The sequence below is a fragment of the Erigeron canadensis genome, chromosome 9 (assembly GCF_010389155.1).
Source record: "Erigeron canadensis isolate Cc75 chromosome 9, C_canadensis_v1, whole genome shotgun sequence".
Classification (NCBI taxonomy): Eukaryota; Viridiplantae; Streptophyta; class Magnoliopsida; order Asterales; family Asteraceae; genus Erigeron; species Erigeron canadensis.
In genome coordinates, this window is record NC_057769.1 from 17,918,717 (window position 1) to 17,944,788 (window position 26,072).

Below are 26,072 nucleotides of genomic sequence, written 5' to 3' on the forward strand. Positions count from 1 at the left end.
AAATAAAGAACAAGTGCTTGAAACTATATAAATACTAAGTATATTCAAGTATTATGGAAATGAGTCGAGATGTATTTTTCAATGTATTTTATTTATTTCTATAAACAAAATGCAAGAGTTGTTGTGGAGCAAAGATAATCACACTTGTGAAAATATCTAAACAACCCCAGAAATACAAATGATCTATGCGACAAGGAATTACTCGTAAGAATACTTAGAGTAATATCACACGTTGGAATTGCCAAAGTTCCAAGCATTTTTGCAAGTGTGAGAAGTCTTATATTTATAGGCAAACATGTCTTGATGACATGGCAATATGCCGTACAAATATGGTTGGATGCATTTATGAATTTGTGGGACAAATCCATAACATGCTTGTTTAAGGTAAAGTATGTAAGTTTCTTTGATGTGACTTGACATACTTTATTCCCAACCTTTTGCTAAAACTTTCCCAATCCCAGGTATAGAGTAATTAACCGGGTAAAGGTAGTTAAAGCTGCAAAAAGACTTTCCTCGTAATCAGTGAAAAAGTGTTGTAAGTACTTTTTCACTGAGCCTCTTCAGATTCAACTTCAGGTAAGATCTTCTCTGAGCTCTGCTTCTGAGATGATCTTCTTTTTCAGTCTTCAGTCTTTGACTTCAGTCTGAACGTCTTCAGTGTAGGTTGATTCTGAATCTGAAGTGAAGCTTCAGTGAGCTTTATTTTGAATGACTTTAGAATCCTAAGCAAGCTTTCTTCACTGAACCTCAACTATTTTGAACAAATCATACTTAGTCGATTTTCGACCTAACAAATTCCCCCTATTTGTTCTAAAATAGTTCATGTATTTTAGACTTCTATCTATACAAGTTTGTAAGTCTAAAAATACAAGTTTTTGTTTAAGTTGTAAAAATATTTCTAAGGACATCTCATAGATCATGATGCCTTAAGAAAATTTTCTTGTTTGATTTCTAACTTAAACTATTTCCTAATAATATGATGTAACTTGTAACTATATAAAAGATACTGAGATGATTGTTCAGTTACAAGTACAAAAATAAAATGGAAAATATTTACAAGTACAAATATTTACAAAGAGATACAACTACTTCTTCGCAGGCCTTGAGCCAGAAGGTGCTTCAGTAGCCTTTCTCTTTGGAGAATTGACCTTTCCAAACAGTCTTTCCTCCATCTCAACTTTGGCCTTCATTTTCTGTTGGATCTTCAGCATCCAGGCTCCAGTTAGATGAGACTTTGGTTTTCCTTTCAAAATGGTACCCATTGCCAAGTGTTGGGCCCTTTCCCTTTTTTTAGATTCTCCCCACATAATGAACTGGTTGGAGACTTGTCTTTGAAGGGCTTCCAACTTTTTCTGATCAGCACCCAAATCTGGCAATGGATAACCATGCTCATCAACATTTTCTCCAACAACAAAACCAGAGTCCTTGGTCCCCTTTTTCTTTGGTTCCTCAACCATCTTAGCTTTGCCTTTGTCTTTCTTAGCTTGTTCAGATGGTTGGGGTTCAGATTGTTTCTTCAGTTGTTCCTCCTCAGATTCAGATTGCCTCTTGGTCGCTTCAATTAATTCTTGAGAGCTGGCTAGCAAACCAATTGGCACATCACTTCCCCCTTTGGGAATCTCCGCAGGCATCTTAGCATATAAATCAATGGCCTTCTGCATGCCCTGCAGAGGTTCCCAATTCTGCTGGGTAATACTATCAGAAATGCCTTTAGACATGGTGGCAAACTGAGCTCTTAATCTGAATGTAGAGTTCAGGTTCAGTTTCTCATGCTCCAGGACTTCCTTCAGCAATCCCTTTTCTTCATCAGATAAAGCACCAGAGGGAGGAGGAGTAACAACTTCAGGTGCTTTCTTGAGCAGGGCCAGAATTTCATCCAGTTGCTTCGACTGGTTCTAAACTTGTTGATCAAGTGTTGACACAGAATTTTTCAGTTCATGAACAGCTTTATCAACCTTGTTATTTGTTGCTTTGGAGACTTCAGAAACCATCGACCAGACCCTCTCTTCAACCTTTTCAGCCACCGACACTAAAATCTGAGAAATAAGATCTTCAGAGAATATGGACTTCAGTGTCTCAGAAACCTTTCCACCAACAGAGTCACCAAGTGACTTTTCATCAACACTTGGCTTCTTGACCAATTCACCAACTTCTTTCTCAACCGCCAAGAATGAGTTTTGTATCATAAGAATCCAGGATTGCAGATTTGCAACAACTGAACTCTGCACATCCCTCTTGGTCAACTTGAAAGCTTCACCAATAGCCCTACTTAAACCATTACATGCCGAAACCAATTCATGTAACTTCCCAACCACCAAGCTCTCATTAACTGCAACTCTTGTGAATTCAGCACCCATAGCAATCAAGGCACCTTTCAAATCGGCCAGAGACTTGGTGTTGGCAGCCAGAGATTTAGATAAGCCCTCAACCTGAAAGAGTAGGTTTTGGACTTCAGTTTGTGACTTCTCTAGCTGAGCTTCCATGCTCAGAGGTGCAGCAGACGAAGTGGAAGCTGAAGCAACAAAGGGAGATGTTTTGATGCCTGCCAGAGTTCTTTCTAAAATCCTTTCTGAGGGACCTTCAGACTCGGTCTCAGAATCCAAATCCTTTTCTTGACCTTCTGGCAGATCATACGTCCTCCTTGGTGGAACATCATGAATTTGAGGGTGAAGAAATTGAAGTGGTGGTTGAAAAACGGCGGAGGTAACATAAGCTGGTGTTGTACCTTGTGGAAACAAAGGATGTTGATGCGAAATTGGTGGTGGTTGATAAGGTGGATCAAGATCGATAACATTTTGTTGTTGTTGTTGTTGTTGTTGTTGTTGTTGTTGTTGTGGTTTTTGTGGTTGTTGTTGTTGTTGTTCCAAAAGAGGTGGTGACATAGGTTCGTCAACAAGGTTGAGGGTTGGCTCAGAATCCGATTGATTCTCCCTCAATAAGTCCTCATCAAACTCAAAATCTTCGAGGTTTCCCTCAGGAAGCTCATTGTCATCCCAGATATTTACAATCTGGTCAGATATGCTCTGGTCTTGATTCCCATAATCCAAGCCAGCACCCAGTTCAGCAGCTGCTTCAGCAGGTGCATCGTTACTGGTCAAAAGTGGAACAACTTTAGTCGATACCATTTGTGCCTCAGTAACCCTTGTGCTGGATCCAAGAGTCTCTTCATTGGCCGCAGAAGTTGAAACCTCCATCTCTCTGGGTATCACCTGAGAAATAACAAAAGTTTGTGCATGCAAAGAGTGTAAGATTTGTGAAGTTACAGGGAGTGCATGTGCAGACTCAACTTCTAATGTGTGTTGGGCTGACACACCAATATCTTCACCATCTCCTCCTAAAGAAGTTTTGGAGATGGTTGCTTGTAAGTTTCCCATTTGACCTTCTTCTGAAACCTGTTTTAAGGTCTCAGAAGGCTGAGCTTGGGTACTAGTATCCTTGGGTTGTAAGGATGGCCTAAAAGGACGCAGTTTTAATAAACCCTTTGGAGATCCTGGGGAATCTTTTGGGAGATTCTCAGGTTGGTCAGTGGAAGATGAAGGTGGCAGGGTAGAACTTGTTTTGGGTTTAAACAAGTGTAACATTTTGCCACTAGATCGACTGGTGGGTCTCACATTCTTTTGTGACCCGCCTAGTGATCTTTCTGAGCCAGCCGGTCGTGCTGCGTCAGTTTTAACATTGTTACCAAGTACCTGAAGCATTGCAGGGGAAAGCTCAGGTTCGTCCTCAGACTCAGTCAGCTTGGAGAGATCTTTACAAAAGTCCGTCTGAGAGTTCTCCTGAAGGATGTCAGAATATCCTTCTCCCAAAATGGCAAGAAAACATAAACTTAAAAATCTTGGGAAGGCAATATGAATGCTCCTCTTCCCCTTCAGCTTCGTCAACAGCTGAGCAAAAAGCATCTCGGCAAAGTCTACCTTCATCCCATGCCAGAGATAGTAACCCATCTCGACTTGGATCAACGAAATCTGATCCAATCCTCCACTATTTCCTCCAAGACACTCCACAATTTGTGTCCAGAAGTATTTCCAGCAACTCTTGAAGCCAGCAATAAAAATGTGGCCAGATGTCTTCAAGTTGCCATCATCATCAAGAATTTGGTTGTGGCCGGTAGCAAGCAAAACTTCTCTAAAATTAACCCCTTTTTGTCTTTTTGTATATGGGGTGTTGGGAGGCAAATAATTTAACCGAAGTGCCTCCCGGAAACCATCAAGCGTCAATACGCACTTCACCGTACCTTCTTTTAACATGAATGCTATCGACTTCTCATCCTTGGCAACTTCTGCCGTATACCAAAATTCTAACAAATATCGATGATATAACTGCTCTGGATCAGCAGTTAGGGCGTAGGAGATGGGGCAGCGTTGAAGAAACGCGTTTATCCTGCCCTTTAACCCTTCAGATTTGGCATTTAAGGCTGCCTTATAGTTGTTCATGTTGAACCGGATAGTTTTGGATTCGAAATCCTTTGGCCATTGAGAACTGGGTTTTACTGCAAATTTGGGTGGTGAGTATTCAAAAGCAATAAGGGTTTTGGGTTCTTTGACAGTCGATGATGTAGCCATTGAATATAAGATAGAATGAAAGAAATAAGGGAGATGAAAATGTGTTAAGGAAAATTAGGGTTTGAAGTTATGAAAGATAATGAAATGAATGTTGAATGTTTGAGAGAATGAGAGAGAGAGAGAGATATGATTAGGAGTAAATGAAAAATGAAATAAATGATGGAATGATCTTGGAAAAAGGTTTTTATATTTTCAAAGGAATACAAAAGGATTTTCCGCTGAAAATAAAAATAAAATAAAAAGATTTTGAAATTCAAACCCAATAAAATATAATTATATTTTATTGAAAGTAATTTTGATCGAGTTTGAAGTCCGAAATAATTTTTGGTGACACGTCCGCATTTAATGCAACAACGGCCATGACCCCACTTTTTCGAGAGAAATTCAACCATTTTTAATGCAAAAGCAATGATCATTTTTCTTTACGGCACAAGTGGTATGACACGTCAGCAAAAAGGTATCCTGGAATAGTAAAAATCACGTGTCCACTTGCCAGCTAGGTATCCATTGTATAATAAAAGGTTTAGATGAACTTCAGATTAAATAATTTAAAGTTCTGAAAAAGGTTAAGAAATTGCAATCTGAAACTTCTCATATTCTAAAAAATTCTGAAGTCCTTCAGTTTCTAAATCATTTCAGACAAAATATTTTCTGAGGCAAAAATTCCCCCTCAGAAGAAAAATTTCTTTTCTTGTAAAAACATTTTTTGTCTATTCCCCCTGAATTGCTACACAGGATTCAGCATTCCCAACTCGCTGATGAGATGTTTAAAAGTTTTGAGATCTAAAGGTTTTGTAAACACATCCGCTAGTTGTTTGTCAGTGGGAATGAAATGAATTTCAATATCACCTTTTAAAATATGATCACGAATAAAATGGTACCTATGATCATAATGCTTGGTTTTAGAGTGCATGACAGGATTGTGAGAGATTGCGATGGCACTTGTGTTATCACAGAATATTGGCGTTCTTGTGTACTTGACACCATAATCAGTTAGTTGGTTCTTCATCCATAGGATCTGAGCACAACAACTTGCTTCAGAAATGTACTCAGCCTCAGCAGTGGATAATGAAACTGCAGTCTGTTTCTTGCTCGTCCAACTAACCAATTTGCCACCAACGAAATGACAACCACCTGTGGTACTTTTCCTATCTATCTTACAACATGTATGATCAGAATCTGAATAGCCCATGAGATCTAGACTTGAGCCTTTGGGATACCAAAGACCTAGTCTGGGGACACCTTTTAGGTATCGAAAAATTCTTTTTACTGCATTCTGGTGTGCTTCTCTGGGATCAGATTGAAATCGTGCACAAAGACATGTTGCAAACATTATGTCTGGTCTACTTGCAGTTAAGTACATTAATGATCCTACCATGCCTCGATATTTTGTGGAATCAACAAGTTTTCCATTAGGATCTGAGTCCAAAGTTAATGGGGCAGAAAATGGAGTATCTTTAGAGGAGACAGAGTCAAATTGATATTTCTTTAAAAGATCTCTGACATATTTTTCTTGATTAATAAAAATACCATCGCTGGTTTGTTTTACTTGAAGTCCCAGAAAATATGTCAACTTACCCATCATACTCATTTTATACTCAGAAGACATTATTTTGGAAAACTTGTCACATAATTTTTCATTTGTTAAACCAAACACAATATCATCAACATATACTTGTACAAGTAAGATATCACTTTTCTCATGTAAGATGAATAAAGTGTTATCTATTGCACCTCTATGAAAACCATTATCTAAAAGATGTCGAGTTAGAGTATCATACCAGGCTCTAGGTGCTTGCCTCAGACCATATAAGGCTTTGTTCAGTCTGTACACCCAATGAGGTTTTTCTTTGCTTTCAAATCCTGGTGGTTGAGATACATACACAACTTCTACTAGCTCTCCATTTAGAAAAGCACTTTTGACATCCATTTGATAGACTTTGAATTCATGATGAGCTGCGAATGCCAAGAAAATTCTGATAGCTTCAAGTCTGGCCACAGGTGCAAAAGTCTCATCAAAATCAACTCCTTCTTCTTGTGCATAACACTTTGCAACAAGTCTGGCCTTGTTTCTGATTACATGAGCATCTTCATCTACCTTGTTTCGAAAAACCCATCTTGTCCCAATTGGTTCTTTCATCAGATTGGGGGGGACATGGAACAAGCTCCCAAACATTGTTCCTTTCAAATTGGTTGAGCTCTTCTTGCAGGGCTTCAACCCAACTTGGATCTTTTAAAGCCTCGTCAATCTTCTTCGGTTCTATCAGTGACAAGAAGCTGACATATAAGCATTGATCGCTTGTGGCTCTTCTGGTCTAAACCCCTCTACTTGGATCGCCAATCACTTGATCAATTGGATGTGAGCGAGTCCATTTAGAGTAATGACCAAGATGAATAACCATATCAGTGCAAGAACTCCTCTGGCTTACTTCAGGAGATGGTTCAGAATAAACTATTTCAGTTTCACCATCTTCATCATCTTGTAAATCACGATTTGCATCATGAAATTCTTCATTCTGAGGTAATTCAGGGGATACTGATATCTGAGGAGCAGCACGCACATCTGATCCAATAGTCAATTCAGAGGGTAGTTTGAATGTGACTGAAGGATAAAATGGAATGCTACTTTGCTGACTTGTAACTGGTTCTGAACTGGAATGATCAGAAACCTGTTCAGGTAACTGATCAGATTTGTCATTGTGATCAGATTCACCAAAACTGATAGGACCTTCTGAAGGTGGTTCAGGGATTGGTTTATTAAAGATTGCAGAATTTGATTCATCAAAGGTGACATGAATTGACTCATCAACCTTTTCAAGTCTTTTGTTATAGACTCTAAAGGCCTTGCGAATTGTTGAATAACCTAGGAAGTAACCTTCATTAGCTTTGGCATCAAATTTGCCCAATTTGCTGGAATCATTTAGAATATATACTAGACATCCAAAAACATGAAAATATCCAATATTAGGCTTTCTATTTCTGAGCACTTCATAGGCAGTCTTCTTATGTCTTTTGACATAAATGGAACGATTATAGGTGTAGCAAGCAGTTGCAACAGCTTCAGCCCAAAAACATTTTGGAAGACCTGATTCATTCAACATACTTCTGGCAGCTTTATCAGCGTTCAATTCTTTCTTTCTACAACACCATTTTGCTCTGGAGTATTTGCTGGGGAGAAGTTCTGAGATATGCCAGTGTCAGTGCAGAAGGTTTCCAGAGTGGAATTTCTGAATTCAGTGCCATTGTCGCTTCTGAGCTGACGTACTTTTCGCTTGTGCTTGAGTTCAATCTGCTTGATGAGGGCATTTATTTCAGCAGCAGCTTCACTTTTGTTTCTGAGGAAGATCACCCAACAATATCTTGAATATTCATCGACTACAACCAGAGTGTACTTCTTCCCCGCTCTTGTCTGAACATTCACAGGACCAAAAAGATCCATATGAAGCATATGAAGTGGTTCAGTGATGCTGAAATTTTGCTTGGTCTTGAAGCATGCTATCTTTTTCTTTCCCATTTCACATCTTAGACATGGTTTGTCTTTATCAAAAGACATAGCTGGTATCCCATCAGCCAGTTGTTTTCTTGACAACTTATTAATATATTTGAAATTGAGATGGGATAACCTTTTGTGCCACAACCAGTTGGTGTCCTCATCTGCCCTTGAGTAAAAACATTATTCAGAAGTAGCACTATTCATATCTACAACATAAATGTTTCCCTTTCTGGGTACAATCATTACTACCTTCCAATCTCTGTTGAATATGGTGCCTTGTGAAACATCAAATAAAACCTTAAAGCCATCATCACACAGTTGGCTGACACTGATCAGGTTATATTTCAAACCATTCACATATGCAACTTTAGTGAATTTGACTTGTCCATTGTTCACAACACCATATCCCTCAGTTTGTCCATTTTCATCATTACCAAAACTTATTGAGGGCCCCTCTTGCACCCTATATTCCTCTAGCAGGGTTTTGTGACCAGTCATGGTTCTGCCAACAGCACTGTCAAGAAACCAAGTGTTCTTTTTGCGGTCACCCTGCACATACACAAAGATTAGTTCTTTTTGGGAACCCATCTTTTGATGGGTTCACTGGACTTTCCCTGAACAGCCTCAGATTTCTTTGGCACATAAGGAACAGAAGGATCAAATGGAATTTCAGTCATGATTTCAGATGACACAAAAACAGTTGGTTTGATGACTTCAGGAACCTTTTTCTTCTCAGATTTTTGCTTTTCTTGCTTGATTTTCTTTGAAAAAGGTTTTGGCTTTTGTTTGGGATTTTGGGGAGTGCTTTCAACATTTTTTAAACGTGCATTACAGCTCTGCACTTGCCTAGCCAAATTCTGAAATTGACTTTCAATCCTTAACAAAATAGACTCTGAATTAGACACCTGAGGTCTACCAGAATCTAAGGTAGAAGGCTCAGCAGGGATCACATTTTTCTTTCTTTGAAGGTTCTTAGGAACCTTATTTGAAGACTGAGGGGAAAACTTCTTGGGTTTAGCTTTCTTGTCTGAAGCACTGGTCTGACATGCTTCAGATCTGCCCTCAGAGTATTCCTGGTTTTGATCAGTTATCACTTTTGATTTTCCAAGATCTTTAAAAATGATCTTTGGTCTCATTTCTTTAGGAAGTGCATCCAAATCAGTTATTACAGATGCAAGATGAAGATCACCAATGCCATAAGCGATTCTTTGATTTTCAAAAGTTTTCTTAACGGCAGCTTCAGGAAAAGGTGACTTCATCTAAGATTTAATTATTTTCTGTTCTTTTTCCAAAATAATTTTTAGTTCTACTTTTTCCAATTCAAGTTTAGAAACCAGAGATTGATAACTTTTCAAAGCCAACTGAACATCTTTCAGTTCTTTTAATCTGGCCTGACTGGCATTCATTTCAGAAGAATTTATTTCAAACATTTTTATACTCTCTGAACGCACAGTTTCAACATAAGTTATGTCAGCCTCTATAAGAACCAAAAGATCCAGTTTTTGTTCTTCATCCTTCTCAAAACCAAAAGTACTAACCTTCTTCATGATGATATCCACCCAACGACCAGATTCAACATCAGACTTAACAACATGACTATGATCTTCACGAGCCATGAAACACATATCCCTTACTTCTTCTTCATCATCAGATGACACGTCAGAATCCTCCCATTTTTCAGTGTCTGTTGTAACACCCCAACTAAGGCGGAACAATGAGATGTACAGAAAGTCGAGTATTCAAAACAAAGGATTATAAATAACATTCACCACAACCTTATTTGATAAAAAGGAATTTACAAATGTACAAGCATGTGAACCAATTTCCAAGTACAAATGCGTCCACCATACTTGAATATTAAGTTCACGAAACAAATATCAAGCACATGAATAGTATACTACAATGGTCAAGGCGGATTCCATTGCCCTTCACAAGGTTTGACATTTGACTCCAAAGTGCAATGCAAATATTCATGAAGCATATAAATCCTCAAAGCTTATGCTAATTCCTGAAAAGCATGAAGAAAAAGTGTCAACTACGAAAACGTAGTTGGTGAGTGCATAGGTTTTTAACTAATACAATAAGCATATATACATATCATAACAAAATAATTTAGGAATCACCAATTTCCATGAATATCTCCAATTTACCCTTTGATAATCATTTGTTCAACTCAATTTTAACCCATGTAAATAAATCCTTGTCACATGACCACAAGGCCTAATTCCATTATCTTAGATGAGTAAGTACTTGAGCCACTACTACTACCATTTTATTCAAGTCCGATTACAATCCAATAATTCAATTCATAGCACAAGCTGTCAATCAAGTGCCGTAATAATAATAACAATGATGATAATGGGTCGTGCCATGGAGACGCCCGATTATCTTAAGGTAGTTAGAACACCCGGGGGCCAGACTAGAAGTGGAGGTTGTCACGAAGGCAACCAACCTTCTAACGGTACGCTTTGGGTGGGCGGACGAAACCTAGTTGTGCAACTAACTAACTACAGGCCTCCACTTTCGGAGTAAATAGTAGTGTACCGAACGCCGCAGTTTGACAGAACTCAAGCTCATCACATAAATCCTTTATTTTCATGAACATACGAAACAATTTTATTTCATACTCATATATCAAGAATCATTTCATATAACAACTCTCTTTCAAGAAACATTGCATATATAGAAAGTAGTTTCATTTATCATGCTTTTCACCCCGAAAGTAAAACACATAAAAGAGTTTGAAAGGGGGCTATGACTCACCTTGATATGCCGCATATTATACTCATCTATCCAAAATGGGTACTTCCCATCTATAGCTTACTTGCCCATATATCCATTATGTTCCTCCATCATTTTTCAAGCCAAGACTATCCCTACGATAGGACTAATATACGTAAGTTCCTATCTTAAGCCATCACTTAGAAATGCCGCTTTCATTATGTTGCTATCAATTGTGGAATCCAAGTATATTGCTAACATTCGCATTGTTTTGGTTGTAGCGATTGATAGTGAAAAAGGTTACTTTAATTACATGCGTAGTTATAAGTTGTTAGATTTTTGGTAACTTGGCTTCATTTGTGGTTTCACTTGGCATCTTAGGTTATCATGTAGAAATATCATATTAAGCTATGTTATTCTTATTCATCATTTGTTGTGTAACCGATTTTGGCGTGAATAAACATTTGTGATATCAATATATAGCTTGGTTAACATAATTACTTATGTCAATCTCACTTAATTATCTTTGTTTTATTTTGATTATACTTATCTTCAACTCGTATATTCCTCGATTTGTCTTACGATTACTTGGTTCATGAAGTTCGTTTAAGTGTTATGGGCCATTACCAATTGGGCCTTAAGTGTCATGGGCTTTTAAATGTTTTGGGCTTACACTAGTTATTGGGCTTTACCTTATTTGGGTTAGGTGCTTAATGGGTCATAGTGGTTATTGGGCTATAAGGCTTATTGGGCCAAGTGGGCCTACTGATTTGTGTTCCTTATGAGTTCATTATTTGGGCCGGGTTAGCCCATTATGGTTCTTAGTTCATTACCTAGCCCATTATGCCATTTATAAGATTACTTACAAATTTTCTGTTTTATACTTTATTTTTAAGAAATGATAGCTACTATTTTGGGGTCAAGACGAATTATTTGGACCTTCATGATTTTTACACAGTGACTTACATGTATCTAGTACTTTTGTGAATTTTGGTGAATTTTTAGATGATGTTTGGTGTCCGTAAAAATTATCCAAACACAAACTGTCCCGAATGGGCACTGCTTGCGACATCAGAAGTTTTATAAAAGTTCTTGATGTTCTGATTGTTAGAAAAATCCCATGATTTTATTTTAAGTTCACAACACATTGAAATTACTTTCCACCAAGTATGACCTCCTGGAACTTTATGGATATGGAGATAAAAATTGTTAAAGTTTATAAAATATTCATACAAAATTATAGTTTTGACCAGTCTCAGTAGAAAAATCATATCTTTCGTTTGGTTTAGTATTTTTGAGTAATTCCAGTTGGAGGTTAATCTTAACTCATTTGTCTACAAATTTTATTTTGATAGTTTTTCTTGAAAATGTCCTCACATGTTCAGTTTACCCGTTCTAAGACAGGAGATCAATTCTGTCAGAATGTTTATTGGTTATATCAACTCACCAATGGTTTTGCTTGCTTGCTTTAACCTCTAGATTCCCACTAACAAAATTTTTACTTTATTTTGTATCTCCTAACATCAAATATGCAGATTTCAATCAATTTCAAGTTCATCAATCATCCTTAAAAGATCCATCTCAAGACCCAAATCAAAACAACTCAAACTAGTGCAAATCTAAGCATGCATGTAATCATCTCATCATTTTAACAACAAATCTTTATCCATCTTCAATTCAACAACTTAAAAACATATTTCTATGAAAAACTCCAGAAATATATTCATCAAAATATATAAAAATATGACCATATTTCAAAGGAAAAATCACTTTAAAATCTATTTAATCTATGACAACACCTTTGGGTCTTAAACTAGTTGAATCCTTGAATCTTTCTTTTAGATTTCAACATGCATGAGCATGAGGAAGGAGATTCTATCAACTTGCCTTCATCAAGTGTATTTTCAAGAAGAAAATCAAAGAAAAACATGGTCTTTGATAAAGATCTTTTAGTATATACAAAAACAAGATATATTAAATAAAGAGATGATGAGCTATACCCTTGATGAACTCAAAATGTAGGCTGTTTTGGACAGCCAAACCCACGACCACATGACCCCAAAATGGGCTCCTTATCTTGCTTTAACACACCCTTGAATGATCTAGCATGAACCCTTATTGTTATAGTTGATTCATTTAAGATTTTTGAGCTCTAATTTGTGTTGTAAGAATCGAAAAAGAGAAGAAGAGAAGGAGAGGAAAGTGCAGAAAATTTGAGAGGAAAAGAGAGAGAGAAATGGGATGGAGTCTGTGTTGGAAGTGTGAAAGGAGTGATGGTGGAGTGAAAGGTGTGAAGGGGTGTATTGGGAGTGTAAGAATAAGTGGTGTAGTTGATTTTTGATTGGGTAAAGGGTTTTGGGATATGGGGGCCGGTTTTGGTTAAGGAAAAATAGAGGGGATTTTTGAATTTTAAAGGTATAATGTAAGTGTATATGTGTATGTGTATGTGTTGTAAGTATGGGTGCATGTATGGACTTGTAGGTTAACTAGTTATTAGTCTTTTAAAGGACTTGTGTGATTATATGAATATGTATATATATATGGCCGTATATATGTGTATGTGTTCATATATATTTGTGTTTTAATTTGTTAATTGACTCTTTGTTTATAAACTTGCATTTTATATAAGATATCTGTATACTTATTATTATTCAACACTTTTGAATGCATATTAGCTTATAAATATATTTTTAGATGGTCATCATATATATATATATATATATATTTGTGTTTGCATATACTTAGATTCTCTTGATGTTTAAATGGTTGGACATCTATAAGGATTTCTTGATTGTTATCTCAACTTGTGAGTCTTGTACAAATATTTTTTTGCAACTTAACTTCTCGAATGAAACTTTTTGGTTCGTTGGCATTTCATCAAGTTCAATTGGAATTAATCGATAGCTTGAGGTTGTTTTGAATGATTATAGTTATTGTTTATGACATTTCTAAGATATCTAGTCATCTATGGTATTTCTAAGGCATTTCTCTTAATAAACCTCTACGGATCGATACCTAGATAAGATATAAGTAAGTTGTCCTAGTCGGAAATTGAGGGTTGTTACATCTGCCACCATGCAGCTATTCTTGTTGGATTCTTCCTGAGCCATCATCGCCATGTGGGCTTTCAGCTTTTTGTACTTGGCTTTGTACCCATCATCAGGCTTCTGAAAAATAGAATGGTTAGGGGCAGTGTGTGATGAGGAGGGTTGTGATGATCTGCATTTCTTCATAAAATGTCCTTTCTTTCCACATTTAAAACATTCTAAATTGGACTTATCGACAGTAATATTTGAAGAAAATTGTTTGCCATTTCTCTTTGATTTAAATTTAAAACGATTAAAAGTTTTGGCAATCATGGCAACAAGGTCATCATCATCATCCTCATCACATTCATGTGATGCATATTCAGAAATACCAGCTTTCATTAACTCAGCTACCATCTTCTTCACAGAGTCGGATTGATCACTCTCAGAGGACAGTAGGGCAGCATCTTGTGGTTCAGAATAATGAACCAATGTAGAACTGGTCGAAGTATGATTCTTTGCATCTTGCTCAGCCACAACTCTCTCAGCTTTATTCTCCTCAGTGTATCTGAAGGCACCATACAAGGAGGCCAGAGTGTGACTATGAAGGGTTTTGCCTTGTCTTAAAACCATGATCAAATTCTCCCATTTAAAAGGCAATATATCGCAAAACTTTTCAAGCAAAATTTCTTTGTCTTTTGTAACACCAAGAGCTTTTAATTGATTGACCAAATTTGTGAATCTAAGATATGTTTCAGTTAGAGATTCATTTGGTAATGCAAAAAATGCTTCATATTTTTTATTCAAAGAAACTTTTCTTGTGGTGATAGTTTCCTTTGTTCCTTCAAACTGTGTTAGCAATTCTTCCCACATTAACTTAGAATTATCAAGTAAAACAAGAGTGGGTTTTAAACTTTCTGGGACAGCAAAGAGAATCATAATTTGTAATTTGGAATCTAGGTCAGCCAAGCGATGGTCTTCCTCTGACCAATGATCTTTCTCTTTGGGTGTTAACCTAGGGGTCCCATCTTGGTTAAAAACAACAGTTGATGCATTCATGGGAACATAAGGACCTTCTACAAGAATGGTGGTCAAGTGTGTTTCAACTCCAGCGATGTACTTGAGCATACATGCCTTCCAAGTAATGAATGTGTCACTATTTCCATTAAATTTAGGTACCGGATTATTTGGAAAGTGAACATGAACACCGGGTTGAACTAGTGGTGGAGGTGGTGGATTTTGATTCATATTGACATTTGGGTTAGGGTTACCATTTGGGTTTGGGTTCGGTTGTTCGGTTCCAGACATCTTGTAGGATCAAAACAGGTATAACAATTTAATGATTCAACCTGGGAGGCTCTGATACCAAATGTGAGTCCACCTTCACAAGATGTATAAAGAGAACAAGATATAACAAGATATAAAATGGGTTAGTAATAAACACAAGTATATCAAGTAACCCGACTGGCAAGTGGTTCGAATCTAGATAACGACTAGTTAAGTACCACGATCCAGATATGGATATGAACAATAAAGAACAAGTGCTTGAAACTATATAAATACTAAGTATATTCAAGTATTATGGCAATGAGTCGAGATGTATTTTTCAATGTATTTTATTTATTTCTATAAACAAAATACAAGAGTTGTTGCGGAACAAAGATAATCACACTTGTGAAAATATCTAAACAACCCCAGAAATACAAATGATCTATGCGACAAGGAATTACTCGTAAGAATACTTAGAGTAATATCACACGTTGCAATTGCCAAAGTTCCAAGCATTTTTGCAAGTGTGAGAAGTCTTATATTTATAGGCAAACATGTCTTGATGACATGGCAATATGCCGTACAAATATGGTTGGATGCATTTATGAATTTGTGGGACAAATCCATAACATGCTTGTTTAAGGTAAAGTATGTAAGTTTCTTTGATGTGACTTGACATACTTTATTCCCAACCTTTTGCTAAGACTTTCCCAATCCCAGGTATAGAGTAATTAACCGGGTAAAGGTAGTTAAAGCTGCAAAAAGACTTTCCTCGTAATCAGTGAAAAAGTGTTGTAAGTACTTTTTCACTAAGCCTCTTCAGATTCAACTTCAGGTAAGATCTTCTCTGAGCTCTGCTTCTGAGATGATCTTCTTCTTCAGTCTGAACGTCTTCAGTGTAGGTTGATTCTGAATCTGAAGTGAAGCTTCAGTGAGCTTTATTCTGAATGACTTCAGAATCCTAAGCAAGCTTTCTTCACTGAACCTCAACTATTTTGAACAAATCATACTTAGTCGATTTTCGACCTAACATGTGGGATTGGCAAATGTTTCCAGCTTAGTTGAAAAGCCTAATCTTGACAAGGTCATGGACGGTGTTTTTCTTTAATAATTTGGTTATTGATAGTATGTAAATATTATAGATCTTGGGGAAAAATCCTTACATTTATATTAGATTAGCTATGAGAAAACGATGGATGATAGATGGCAGGAAAGAGGAAAATATAACACCACCACCGCCGATGACCGGACCACCACCACTGGCCGGATCTTCCAAACCACCACCATCATCGAACCTTCTTTGTTTAATGGGTTTTTCTTATTGGATTTTATTTTGTGGTTTCATACCATCAACATAGATACACAGCCGCATATACATACATACATTTGTATATATAAAGAGGGTTCGAAAGATAGAGAGGGGGAGTGAGAACTTCAGATATGTAAAACATTGAATCTGGGTGTGATATAAATTACTCTACCAATGAAGATGATGATATGGGGGGTGGGGGGCAAAAGAGTCTTTTAGGCGTTCACGTGACTAGCATGTGATAAAAATTAACGGTTTATCAGGTTCCGTTAGGGTTAGGTGTGGTCAGTGTAGGTTTTTTACAACAATAGGTATGTCTCGTGTAATTTTAAATTGTAGGTATGATCAGTGTAATTTTAAACGATTTATGAAATTTACCCTATATATTATAAAAAGTTAATTGCAAAATTGGTCCCTATGGTTTACACACTTTAGCAATGGGGGTCCCTTTTCGAGTTCATAATTAATAAAGGTCCCTTCAATGTTGTGCGAAAAGACAATATTGTCCCTACACATTAGTGCCACGTCATCCACTAACGGTTTCGTTAAAAAATGACCATTCTTGCAAAAAAAATCTCAAAATAGGGACCCCCATTGCAACAATACTTAAAAAGGGACCCTTATTGCTAAAATGTACAAACCACAGGGACCAATCTTGCAATTAACTCAATTTATTTAAAGGGTTAAACTACAATAAAAAAATACTTTATTTACCTTTTAAGCACTTAGTGTTACACCAAACCGCCGAGTTTCCGTTTCTTGGTATTATTTCACCAAAGCTTGGTGAATTCGACGAACCAATACCGATGGAAGCAGGAGAACTCTGAGTTGTCATTTTTTTCGAGAGTTTTTATCATTTTTACTAGTTTTTGGAGTATTTTAAAAATGCCTGGGCTGAAATCATCTTTCCATGGTTCGACTCAAGTTATTTACTTTCACATACAAAAGGAACTGGAAATGTTGAGAGACCGTTGGCTACATGAGACCTTCCAGTTTTACTAGTGAATTCTATGTAATCTATGTTCTAGTCGTGTTTCATGTCTAGCATTGAGTAGGGTTGTGGTAGTTTTTATTTTGTTTCTTGTATTGCACGGTGTTGCATGAATGTTTTGTGATGGCAAAATGGTATATATATACATATACAATAAAAAAAAAAAAATCAAAAACAGTAGAAACGGCCACATTCACGGGTAGTTTCAAACACCATTTGAAACCGAGTTCACATGGGTGTTTCAAACGGGTTACACTCAAACCGCTTCTAGTGGCAAGAAAACCAAACCAGTCCAAAACCCATCGGTTTGACCAAAACCTAACCATTATTTGGTCAAAGGCCGTATGGATTTCAATTTTCTTTTTTTTTTTTTTTTTTTTTTTTTGGTACACGACTACATAGCAACATCACAAATACAATGAAATCATGATATGTCGTCCACTGGATAATGTATCCAAATACATGATCTAAACTAAATTACAAGATGTTTTGTCTTGACTTTACAATTGTGAAATGACCAACATTTACACAAAACTGCAACAATTCTTTACTTTTCGTTTTCAAATGATTGCCCACAAACCTAGATTACATATACTTACAAGTTCCCATCACACTCAACAAACTACAGTACACATCGAAAAGATTACAAAAGGATTACCTTTACTATAACAACCAGACTTCTACCCAATGGTTCAGAAAAGCAAAAAACGTCTACATCTTGCAGACTAGCAAAAGCATAGGGCCGACTATCTCCAAAATTGTTGGAGACACTTTACTTTATGAGCCATTTGTTGAATTTAGAAGTATTTTGAATTATTGTTGCTCCATGTATATATATTTCATGATTTAAACAGAAAGTATCTTGTAGTAAATCTTTGAACTTCATCAAGCCTGTAAATATAGATCATGCAAGTACAGCTCAAGACTCAAAAACACAAATATACAAATAGCACATTGATCCGTCCCAAAAACAACTTAATATCTGACTTTTTACATCAAAGAGTTGTCTCTTTAACATCAAATATTACAAATGAAGTAATGAAGTAATTAAAATCCATACATTTCCAAAAGTAATTATTATCAACTCTATGACAAAGTGAGAATACCTTATTAAGGATTTTTAAGTAAAATATAACATGGATTATAAATTTTGCCTTTTTGCTCTGAAAAGTTTAATAATTACATTTAACTATGTAAGAAATGAGGGAATAGCATTCCCAATTAAAACTTTAAAATAAAATAAAAAATAAAAAAGCTGCACTTTCCGAGAATGAAAATGACAATTGTAGTTAGCAAAATGTGTAAAAACTGGCTCTTGTTTTGTACATTTTAATAGCACATATAAAAGTAAAATAGTTGCACCAAAGTACAGTTTTCAAATGATACTCGCCCCATGATAACCACCAGTATATAAACATTATGCAATCATTTATGCTCATTTCAGTTTGAAATAAGAAGTGACTGTTGTTCAAGGAAGCAAATCAAGTGATTCAGACTATTTTATCTTTCACGATAAGGGGGTTGCTGTTTGAGTCTCCTACAAAGCTATCTGAATGCTAACATTGCCTTTGTAGTTAATAGTGCTTTATAATAGACATTTAATTGGAAAATAACAAATAACCATTTTAGAGAAAAACTAAGTTTCAGAGTCCAACAATAAAGCAAGTAAAAATCAAAAGTTAAAATATGAAACAACCGTTGTATGCGTCATGATATGGTCTAAGCCAGAACACATCCACACATAAGCATGCAAGTCTGAAAAGTGTGAATAAAAAGTTCATTGGAAAGTAACAAACCACCATTTTTAAAAAAAAAACTATGTTCCAGAATCCAAAAGTAAAACAAGTAAAAATCAAAGTTAAATTATGAAACCACCGCGGTATGCATCATGACATGGTCTAAGAACACACCCACACATAAGCATGCAAGTCTGGAAAGTTTACATATAAAGTTCTAAACGCACATTGATAAGCTTACCGGCTATTGAGGAATCTGAACAACAACAAATGCAATTAAGTATAGACAGCCAAAAATTGCTGCTCCAGCTAGAAAATTGTAAAGCAGTTGTCGATCGTTTTTTGTGGGTATAAAAACTGACTTCAGCGTATTTGTCAGTTCAAATAGCCTACAAGATATCTGCAGAAGCAAGAAAAAGTATTTCTAACTTAAGACAGTTAATCTTTTTAATACCAAAAAGTAGAAAGGTGAAAGAGTATGTTGGTGTATTGCTCACCAAGACATAAACTGCAGTTGTAAGCATGAAATTGAGCATTGGGTAATTTGGTATAAATGAGAGAAGCCATTTTGGCTGTGCATTGGGGATATCTGATCTGCACCATTCATGCTGGTTAGTACTATGTGATTTCAATTAATTTAGGTTCTGAAGTTGTTTCTTCCGATAATTTAACTATTTAAGATGTAACCTTTTCATAATTGCAAATAAGAGAATGATGTAAACTAGAGCAAAGGAATCTTTGGTCTATTAAATGAAGAAAACGGGGAAAAAAAGACAAACTTAAATTCAAGGTTAAGGATATGCAGTTTGTATTCACCTAAGCCATATATGGAACTGAGAAATGTATGTCTCCAAAGTGATTTTACCAAGCCACCTATTAAAACACGAAAAAAGGTAAGGCTGGATATGGAATTGTATTATCTTAACAATAAACCTTTAAATGAGGAAATCAAAGGGAGCTTACGCAAAGAGAGTTAAAGTGAAATTCCGGAGATATTGAGTGAAATTCCTCAAGCAGATGTAGACACTAATAGCAGAAAGAAAAAAAAAACTTTTTGACTTAATTACAACATGCCAATATACCAAAACATTTACAAGCAGGTGATGAAAAAAAGATAAAAGAATGATAAGATTAATTACACACGTTATAGGTATCCATGATGTGTAGGGGTGGTATTTATTGTATGTAACCTTGTCCAACTTGTATATGTACTCATACCACATGTAACCAGCCTGAAAAAAATACAAGTTACAAACACAAAATCCTGAATGAAGAGAAACAAATCAAATAGAGTCATAGAGATGACAAAAATGGGTGGGTCAGGAAAATTGGGTATCGGATTTAACAAGTTGTTTTTTAGTACACCGAGTGGTTCTGTTTATCCTGCTACTCACAAACACTTTTTGCCTTTAGAAAATGTCTATAAATTGACCAGTTTCCCTTGTAACTGAATATTTTTTAATTGATCTACTATGAGACATAACACAAACCTAAATCGGCCCATTCATAAGTAAATGATTAGAAATTGCAAACTCTCTAGAAAGATTATCCCTTTTTTTTTTTTTGCAAAACCTCAAGAAAGAAAGATTATCCTGACTAACCAGAACAGAGACTGAAACAATGGACGCCTTGATGGTGCGTCTCCGTTTACTTTCTGACTCCTCAAGTTTTTCCATCCATTTTTCGACCTAGGATAATATCATACAAAACAGTTTAGCAATATCTTGTCTTCAGAATATATAGAAAAAGCTTCTAAAAACTTACATTAGGGTGAAGATATGCATATATCATTCCAATAATCCATATGTAGCGATCTAGTCCAGATCTGAAGTGCCACTCATGCAACCTAGGCAGATCAGGTTTAGCAGGATCACTATATCCTGCAAACAGTAAATGACTTTCAAGACATCTTGGTGTAAGTTAATCTACATTCTGCAGAGGCACAGAAATTTGAACTCCTAAGAACATCGTATTAGAAGTGGCAATATTGGGCGTTAAGTAAACTATATTGATTTAATGATAGTCTGAATTACGCACAACAAAAAAAACAGAAAAGAAAACAGGGAAGTTCTATGCATTAAAAGTACACAATGGGTGTCTCTTTTAATCCATTTCCTTTTTAAGTGAAATTTTTGATTATTTGACTAATGACTTGTTAGAGATAAATAATAATCCAAATTCATAAAAAAAAAAAACATAAGTTTGCCACCAATATGCTAAATATGTCAGAATATTATCAAATCATGGTGTTCTAATATATCCAGTTACATATCCAGTTACATTTTAGGCTCTGTTTGCAATGGTATCATTTATCTGCCTTGCACGAAATATTAAGTGTACCTAACAAGAATGCAAAAGGTCCCACATTTTTAGGCTCTGTTTACAATGGTAACACTTATCTGCCTTCCAGGAAATATTAAGTGTACCTAACAAGAATGCAAGAGGTCCCCAAATAAGGTCAAAAACTCCAGGAATCTCCCAGATCAAGATAACCACTAGAAAGCAAGCAATGATCTTCATAATCATCACTGATCTTATCTCATTATATTTGCTTCCGGTGGCAAGTGCTCCATACACCATAAGAGTGAAGAGGGTGTGCATAGGACAAATATAATAGAGCATATAGTCGTTGTTAAGAATTATACAACAAAATGCCACAAAAAAATTCAGCCTCCACATCATCTGCAGAGTGAAGATACAATGTAAGTTACTTCCATAAAAATAACCGATTAGAATTAACTGACTCAAAATAACTTTCAATAAACAAATGTGGCTAATATGTGAAGTTTAGATGTTTAAAACAAAATAAATATCACTGATAACATCAGCACCATTCACAATAAGAAATATAAAAAAATAGATCACCTGAGAAAATCGTGCAACACTGAAATCCTTTCTAATGTAGTAGTAGGAGAAGTTCCCGAAACCAGTCATCCAGACATAGGCAGCAATAAAAACACGAATAGCATTGTAAATCTCGGTGGCAGCAAAATAATGATACATTAAGAAGAGAACCTGTAAAATTACAAATAGCAGTTTCGATATAACTGTTTTTGTACTGGTAATGATGTATTTACCATCAAGATAGTGTAGGCAATAAAAACATTAGTTTGAATGAAGTACTATAAGAGCTTAAAATTAAACTTAGAAGGATCAAATCAGTGGCTAAGTAATAATATTAAAAAACTCTTGCCTGCATCCATCCTTTCCACTCCTCTGTTTGATGTCGATTGAGGTAAAGTATCGATTTTCCTGATAATGCAGACTTGTCACTATGTTTCTTCAGAGATGTCATTGCCGAAACAATGATTAAAAGTGCGTACAGGAAAAGGAAAAGGTCACGATTGTAATTCTGTACAATAAAAATATAATTACACACAGTTACAGCCAAACATAGAAACACTTGAAGCTCCAATTACAAAAAAGATACTAGCACAGGGAAAGAACCTTCGAAGACTCTGGGATTAAGCTGGTACGGTCACACAAGTAGAAATAAAACAAGATTCCCCCAAATTCTGATCTACACGAAGTAATAAAGTCATATGTAAATGATGCATCAGCTTAAAAAGGAACGGACCATCAGATGAAGTTTAGAACATAAAAAGTAGCATGGCTTACATTGATCTTAGGGTTGCTCTATTTTCAAGTAAAAAGGACTCCTCCATTGTCACAAATCTACAGATCAATATTGTGGAAGACAATTAGCGTTTTTACTGTAAAAAGAAAAGAAGGGATTCGAAGAAATCCATTAGAATGTTAACTGACCTAATTAAGTTTGATTTAACGACAACATCAGGCTGCCTTACTGATGCTATCTTTGGTGGACCACCTTCCAGCAAAACAGCCCGGTCATCTTCCTCAGTTGCCACAATTTCCAATTCAACCAAACTATTGTCTGAATGGCTGCTTTCGAAAGACATGAGTAAATAAAAATTAGAATTTACCATGACTTAATTGTAAAGCATAGACCTACTCAATGCTGAATGCAATAATTCACATGAAAATGGATTGGTAGATAAGATTAAATCACGCATGACAATACTTAAGCTACATATGATAAGTAATTCGATCAATGAAGATTAAGACTATCGGAAATCTGCAAACTCCGAGTCCAATCGTAATATGAAGCTTAGAGTAAAAAAAGGACTTACAGTTTGGATATGGATGAAGTTTTCTTGTATTCCAGCCATTCCGAATAAATCCAAGAAACAAATATAGGGATGATTCCAAGCAAAAATGACACCTGCGACATGATAATAATTATCAGACATTATCCTCATAAAGCTATATAAGGAAAAGCATAATGAAATGCTAAAATACATGCCTGGTAAAGCTACCTCCATAACACCTCTTTTTTCACAGTATTATAGAGTAAAAAGATACCAACCCTTTAGAATTTCATTGTTTTTCTTTCAGTTGTGTTTTCATCCAACTTACATAGTAAATACTTCAGATTTCACATTTGAAACAATTCAAAACAGATTTCAAGCAAGCTGCGTTTTCTTCTATTACTTTCTAGCTGTTTCTCAAATGTATTTGTATTGTCTACATTACCTAACTCATCTTCAACGTCAACAACCATTATAAAAATATTGATATAGCAGTGTCCATGAAATCAGTACACATAGACATGATTCTAGTGACTAAATATATAGTCTGCAAAATCAATTATTCATCACTATAAATCATCAACAAACAGTGGCGAAGGCGCGAAGCAAGGATTTTCAGTCTAGGGTTGCCGAATAGTTTTCATGATAATAACAAGGATGAAATTAGGTGAAGAAAATTTTAAGTGTATATATTGTTGGGTTGCCAGTTACCCTTAAACTATATAACTTCATAAAAATAGTACTAGAAATAAAGAGATCACAAAGCTCCGCCACTGTCAAGAAAAGACAATTAACATAATATAAAGGCTCGACTCATGAATAGACAATAACAAGTAACAAGAAAAACTTGAATGTTCCACATGTCATCATCTTACAATTAGGCACATCTTTAGGTGCACCAATTAGGTTGATTTATCATTATCCTGATTCTTGCTTAAACCTCAGAAAACAAAAACCCTTAAGAATTTTATGAAATGAAATCACACGCTAAGTTACATTACGTGGGACGAATTTTCATTCACCATGGAAAGAAAACAAGGGGTGCAGGATCTAAATTACACCAATTCTACTCAGCTACGTCACCATAGAGGAGAAACAGCAAGTCTATTTAAAAAATTTACCAAATCTGATAAAAAAAAAATCTCAAATATAATCAAAGAAAATGTGTAGTAAAAAAGAATAGAACTCCTAAAGTCGAGGATCTTATACATGCAAAAAACAGGGATCATGAATTACACAACTGAGAATGACATACACATACACGAACCCAAATAATGCTACACTAGATTCATAACACTTCAAGTTCACCAACTTCCACACACACTCGAATCAAAACTCTTTCATCATCTCAGACAACATCAATGCAATGATAAGCAGTACAAGATCGAAAATACCAAGGCCGAATTGAACCTCAAAAAACAGCAAAACTAGTCAAATTTAATGTACATACGCCATACGGCATGATCATTAACTACAAGATACTAGAAAATACAAAACAGACACATTAGCTATGTAGTCAATTTCGGTGGTATACCAGTGGTATACCGGTGGTATTTCGGTTTTCGATCCTCTACTGGTATACCGGTCCAGATTTCTGTCCAAAACTTCGGTACCGAGATTTTCGGTGAAATTCACCAAAATCTCACCGAAATCGATCAAATTTTGGTCCAAATTTTGATGGTTTACCGGTTTTCAGGTTTTATTTGTTTATTTTTGTTCAAACTTAAAAAACAATATCAGAAACACTAATTTTTGCAAGTATTAACACTAATCTATCAAATATTGACACTTTTAAGCTTGACTTTTGATATTTAGATTAAGTATTAAACTTAATATGATTGCTATTTGTGTATAACTGCAATTTTTTGGTATATATTTAATTATATATAATATTTTACATGATATTAAAAAACCAGAAATACCGCCGAAATCTCACTGAAATAACAGATATCTCGTATACCAGTCCTTGACCGAAACACCGAAATTTTGGTCCTTAACTACTTAGCACATTAGGCCACACCATGTAACGTTAACATTTAAATCAAACTCTTAAAAGCTGGGATGTACATATCAAACTTGTTTTTATTCATTGCTATCTTAAGCATCACTTAGCAGGTAAAAAGTATCTTTTGCTGACAAGGCAGCAGTATAAGTTTCCAAGCCATCAATTTACATGTTAAGAGGTGATATACACACATACATACACATACACACATACACACATACATACATACATACATACATAGAGTAAGATTTGAAGTATCGGATACACAAAGTAGCAATAAAGAACAAGTTTATATGCCTATATATGTATGTATACACGTGTTTTGTGGGGAAAAAAATTTGAGATCAGGATGGAAAATATGTGCATCAAATAGATCTGAAAATCAGCATTCACAAAATAATGTAAAAATAAATTAATTGAGAATAAAACTATTACTGTATAATAATAATAACAGCAGTATAATGGAGTAAGAAGATTTAAGAGTTAATCAGTTACTACCTGACCAGGGGTAAGAGGTCCAGAAACCGCCATTAAGAATAAAACAAATCAATCAGTTAATCTGATTTGGATCATACAGAAGGAAAAGAAGAAAAAAAAGCCCTAAAATAAAATCAAATCATATCATCATGCGTAGTTGAAATTATCGCATTCTTAGAATGATCCAATTTGAATTTGAATCTATGAATGTGAATGTGTTGTGTGTGTGTTTACTTCAGTGTATTATTACGAGTGAGTATTATTAGTAAAGACAAAATGTTTATGTTATTTATTAATGTAATTACATTGGAGTTGTATGTTATGTAACGAATTTAACAAAGTGTATGTTATCGGGTAATCTATATGTAGCCGGT

The 26,072-nt window shown here is 35.5% G+C and overlaps 1 protein-coding gene across 1 annotated transcript; it reads right to left on the reverse strand.

Moving 5' to 3' along the window:
- Positions 1-17,803: 17,803 nt before the first annotated feature.
- Positions 17,804-25,958, reverse strand: LOC122581567 (protein REDUCED WALL ACETYLATION 3-like). The gene is made up of 16 exons (XM_043753801.1): positions 25,720-25,958; positions 23,259-23,350; positions 22,873-23,010; positions 22,726-22,782; positions 22,555-22,627; positions 22,301-22,459; positions 21,973-22,122; positions 21,534-21,789; positions 20,872-20,987; positions 20,709-20,795; positions 20,251-20,339; positions 20,071-20,133; positions 19,924-19,980; positions 19,605-19,701; positions 19,349-19,507; positions 17,804-18,262 (listed from the first exon to the last, which is right to left on the reverse strand). Exons 1-15 carry the CDS (start codon positions 25,750-25,752, stop codon positions 19,352-19,354), a joined length of 1,623 nt encoding a protein of 540 aa, XP_043609736.1. The 5' UTR covers positions 25,753-25,958; the 3' UTR covers positions 17,804-18,262; positions 19,349-19,351.
- Between the last annotated feature and the right edge of the window lie 114 nt (positions 25,959-26,072).

Coding starts and splice junctions, on each gene's coding strand:
- LOC122581567 (XM_043753801.1), bottom strand. CDS start 25,752: ATGGCGGTTTCTGGACCTCTTACCCCTGGTCAG. Junction 22,783..22,872: donor GTTAAATCAAACTTAATTAG/GTCAGTTAACAT, acceptor ATTGATCTGTAG/ATTTGTGACAATGGAGGAGT. Junction 22,628..22,725: donor AGAGCAACCCTAAGATCAAT/GTAAGCCATGCT, acceptor TACTTCGTGTAG/ATCAGAATTTGGGGGAATCT.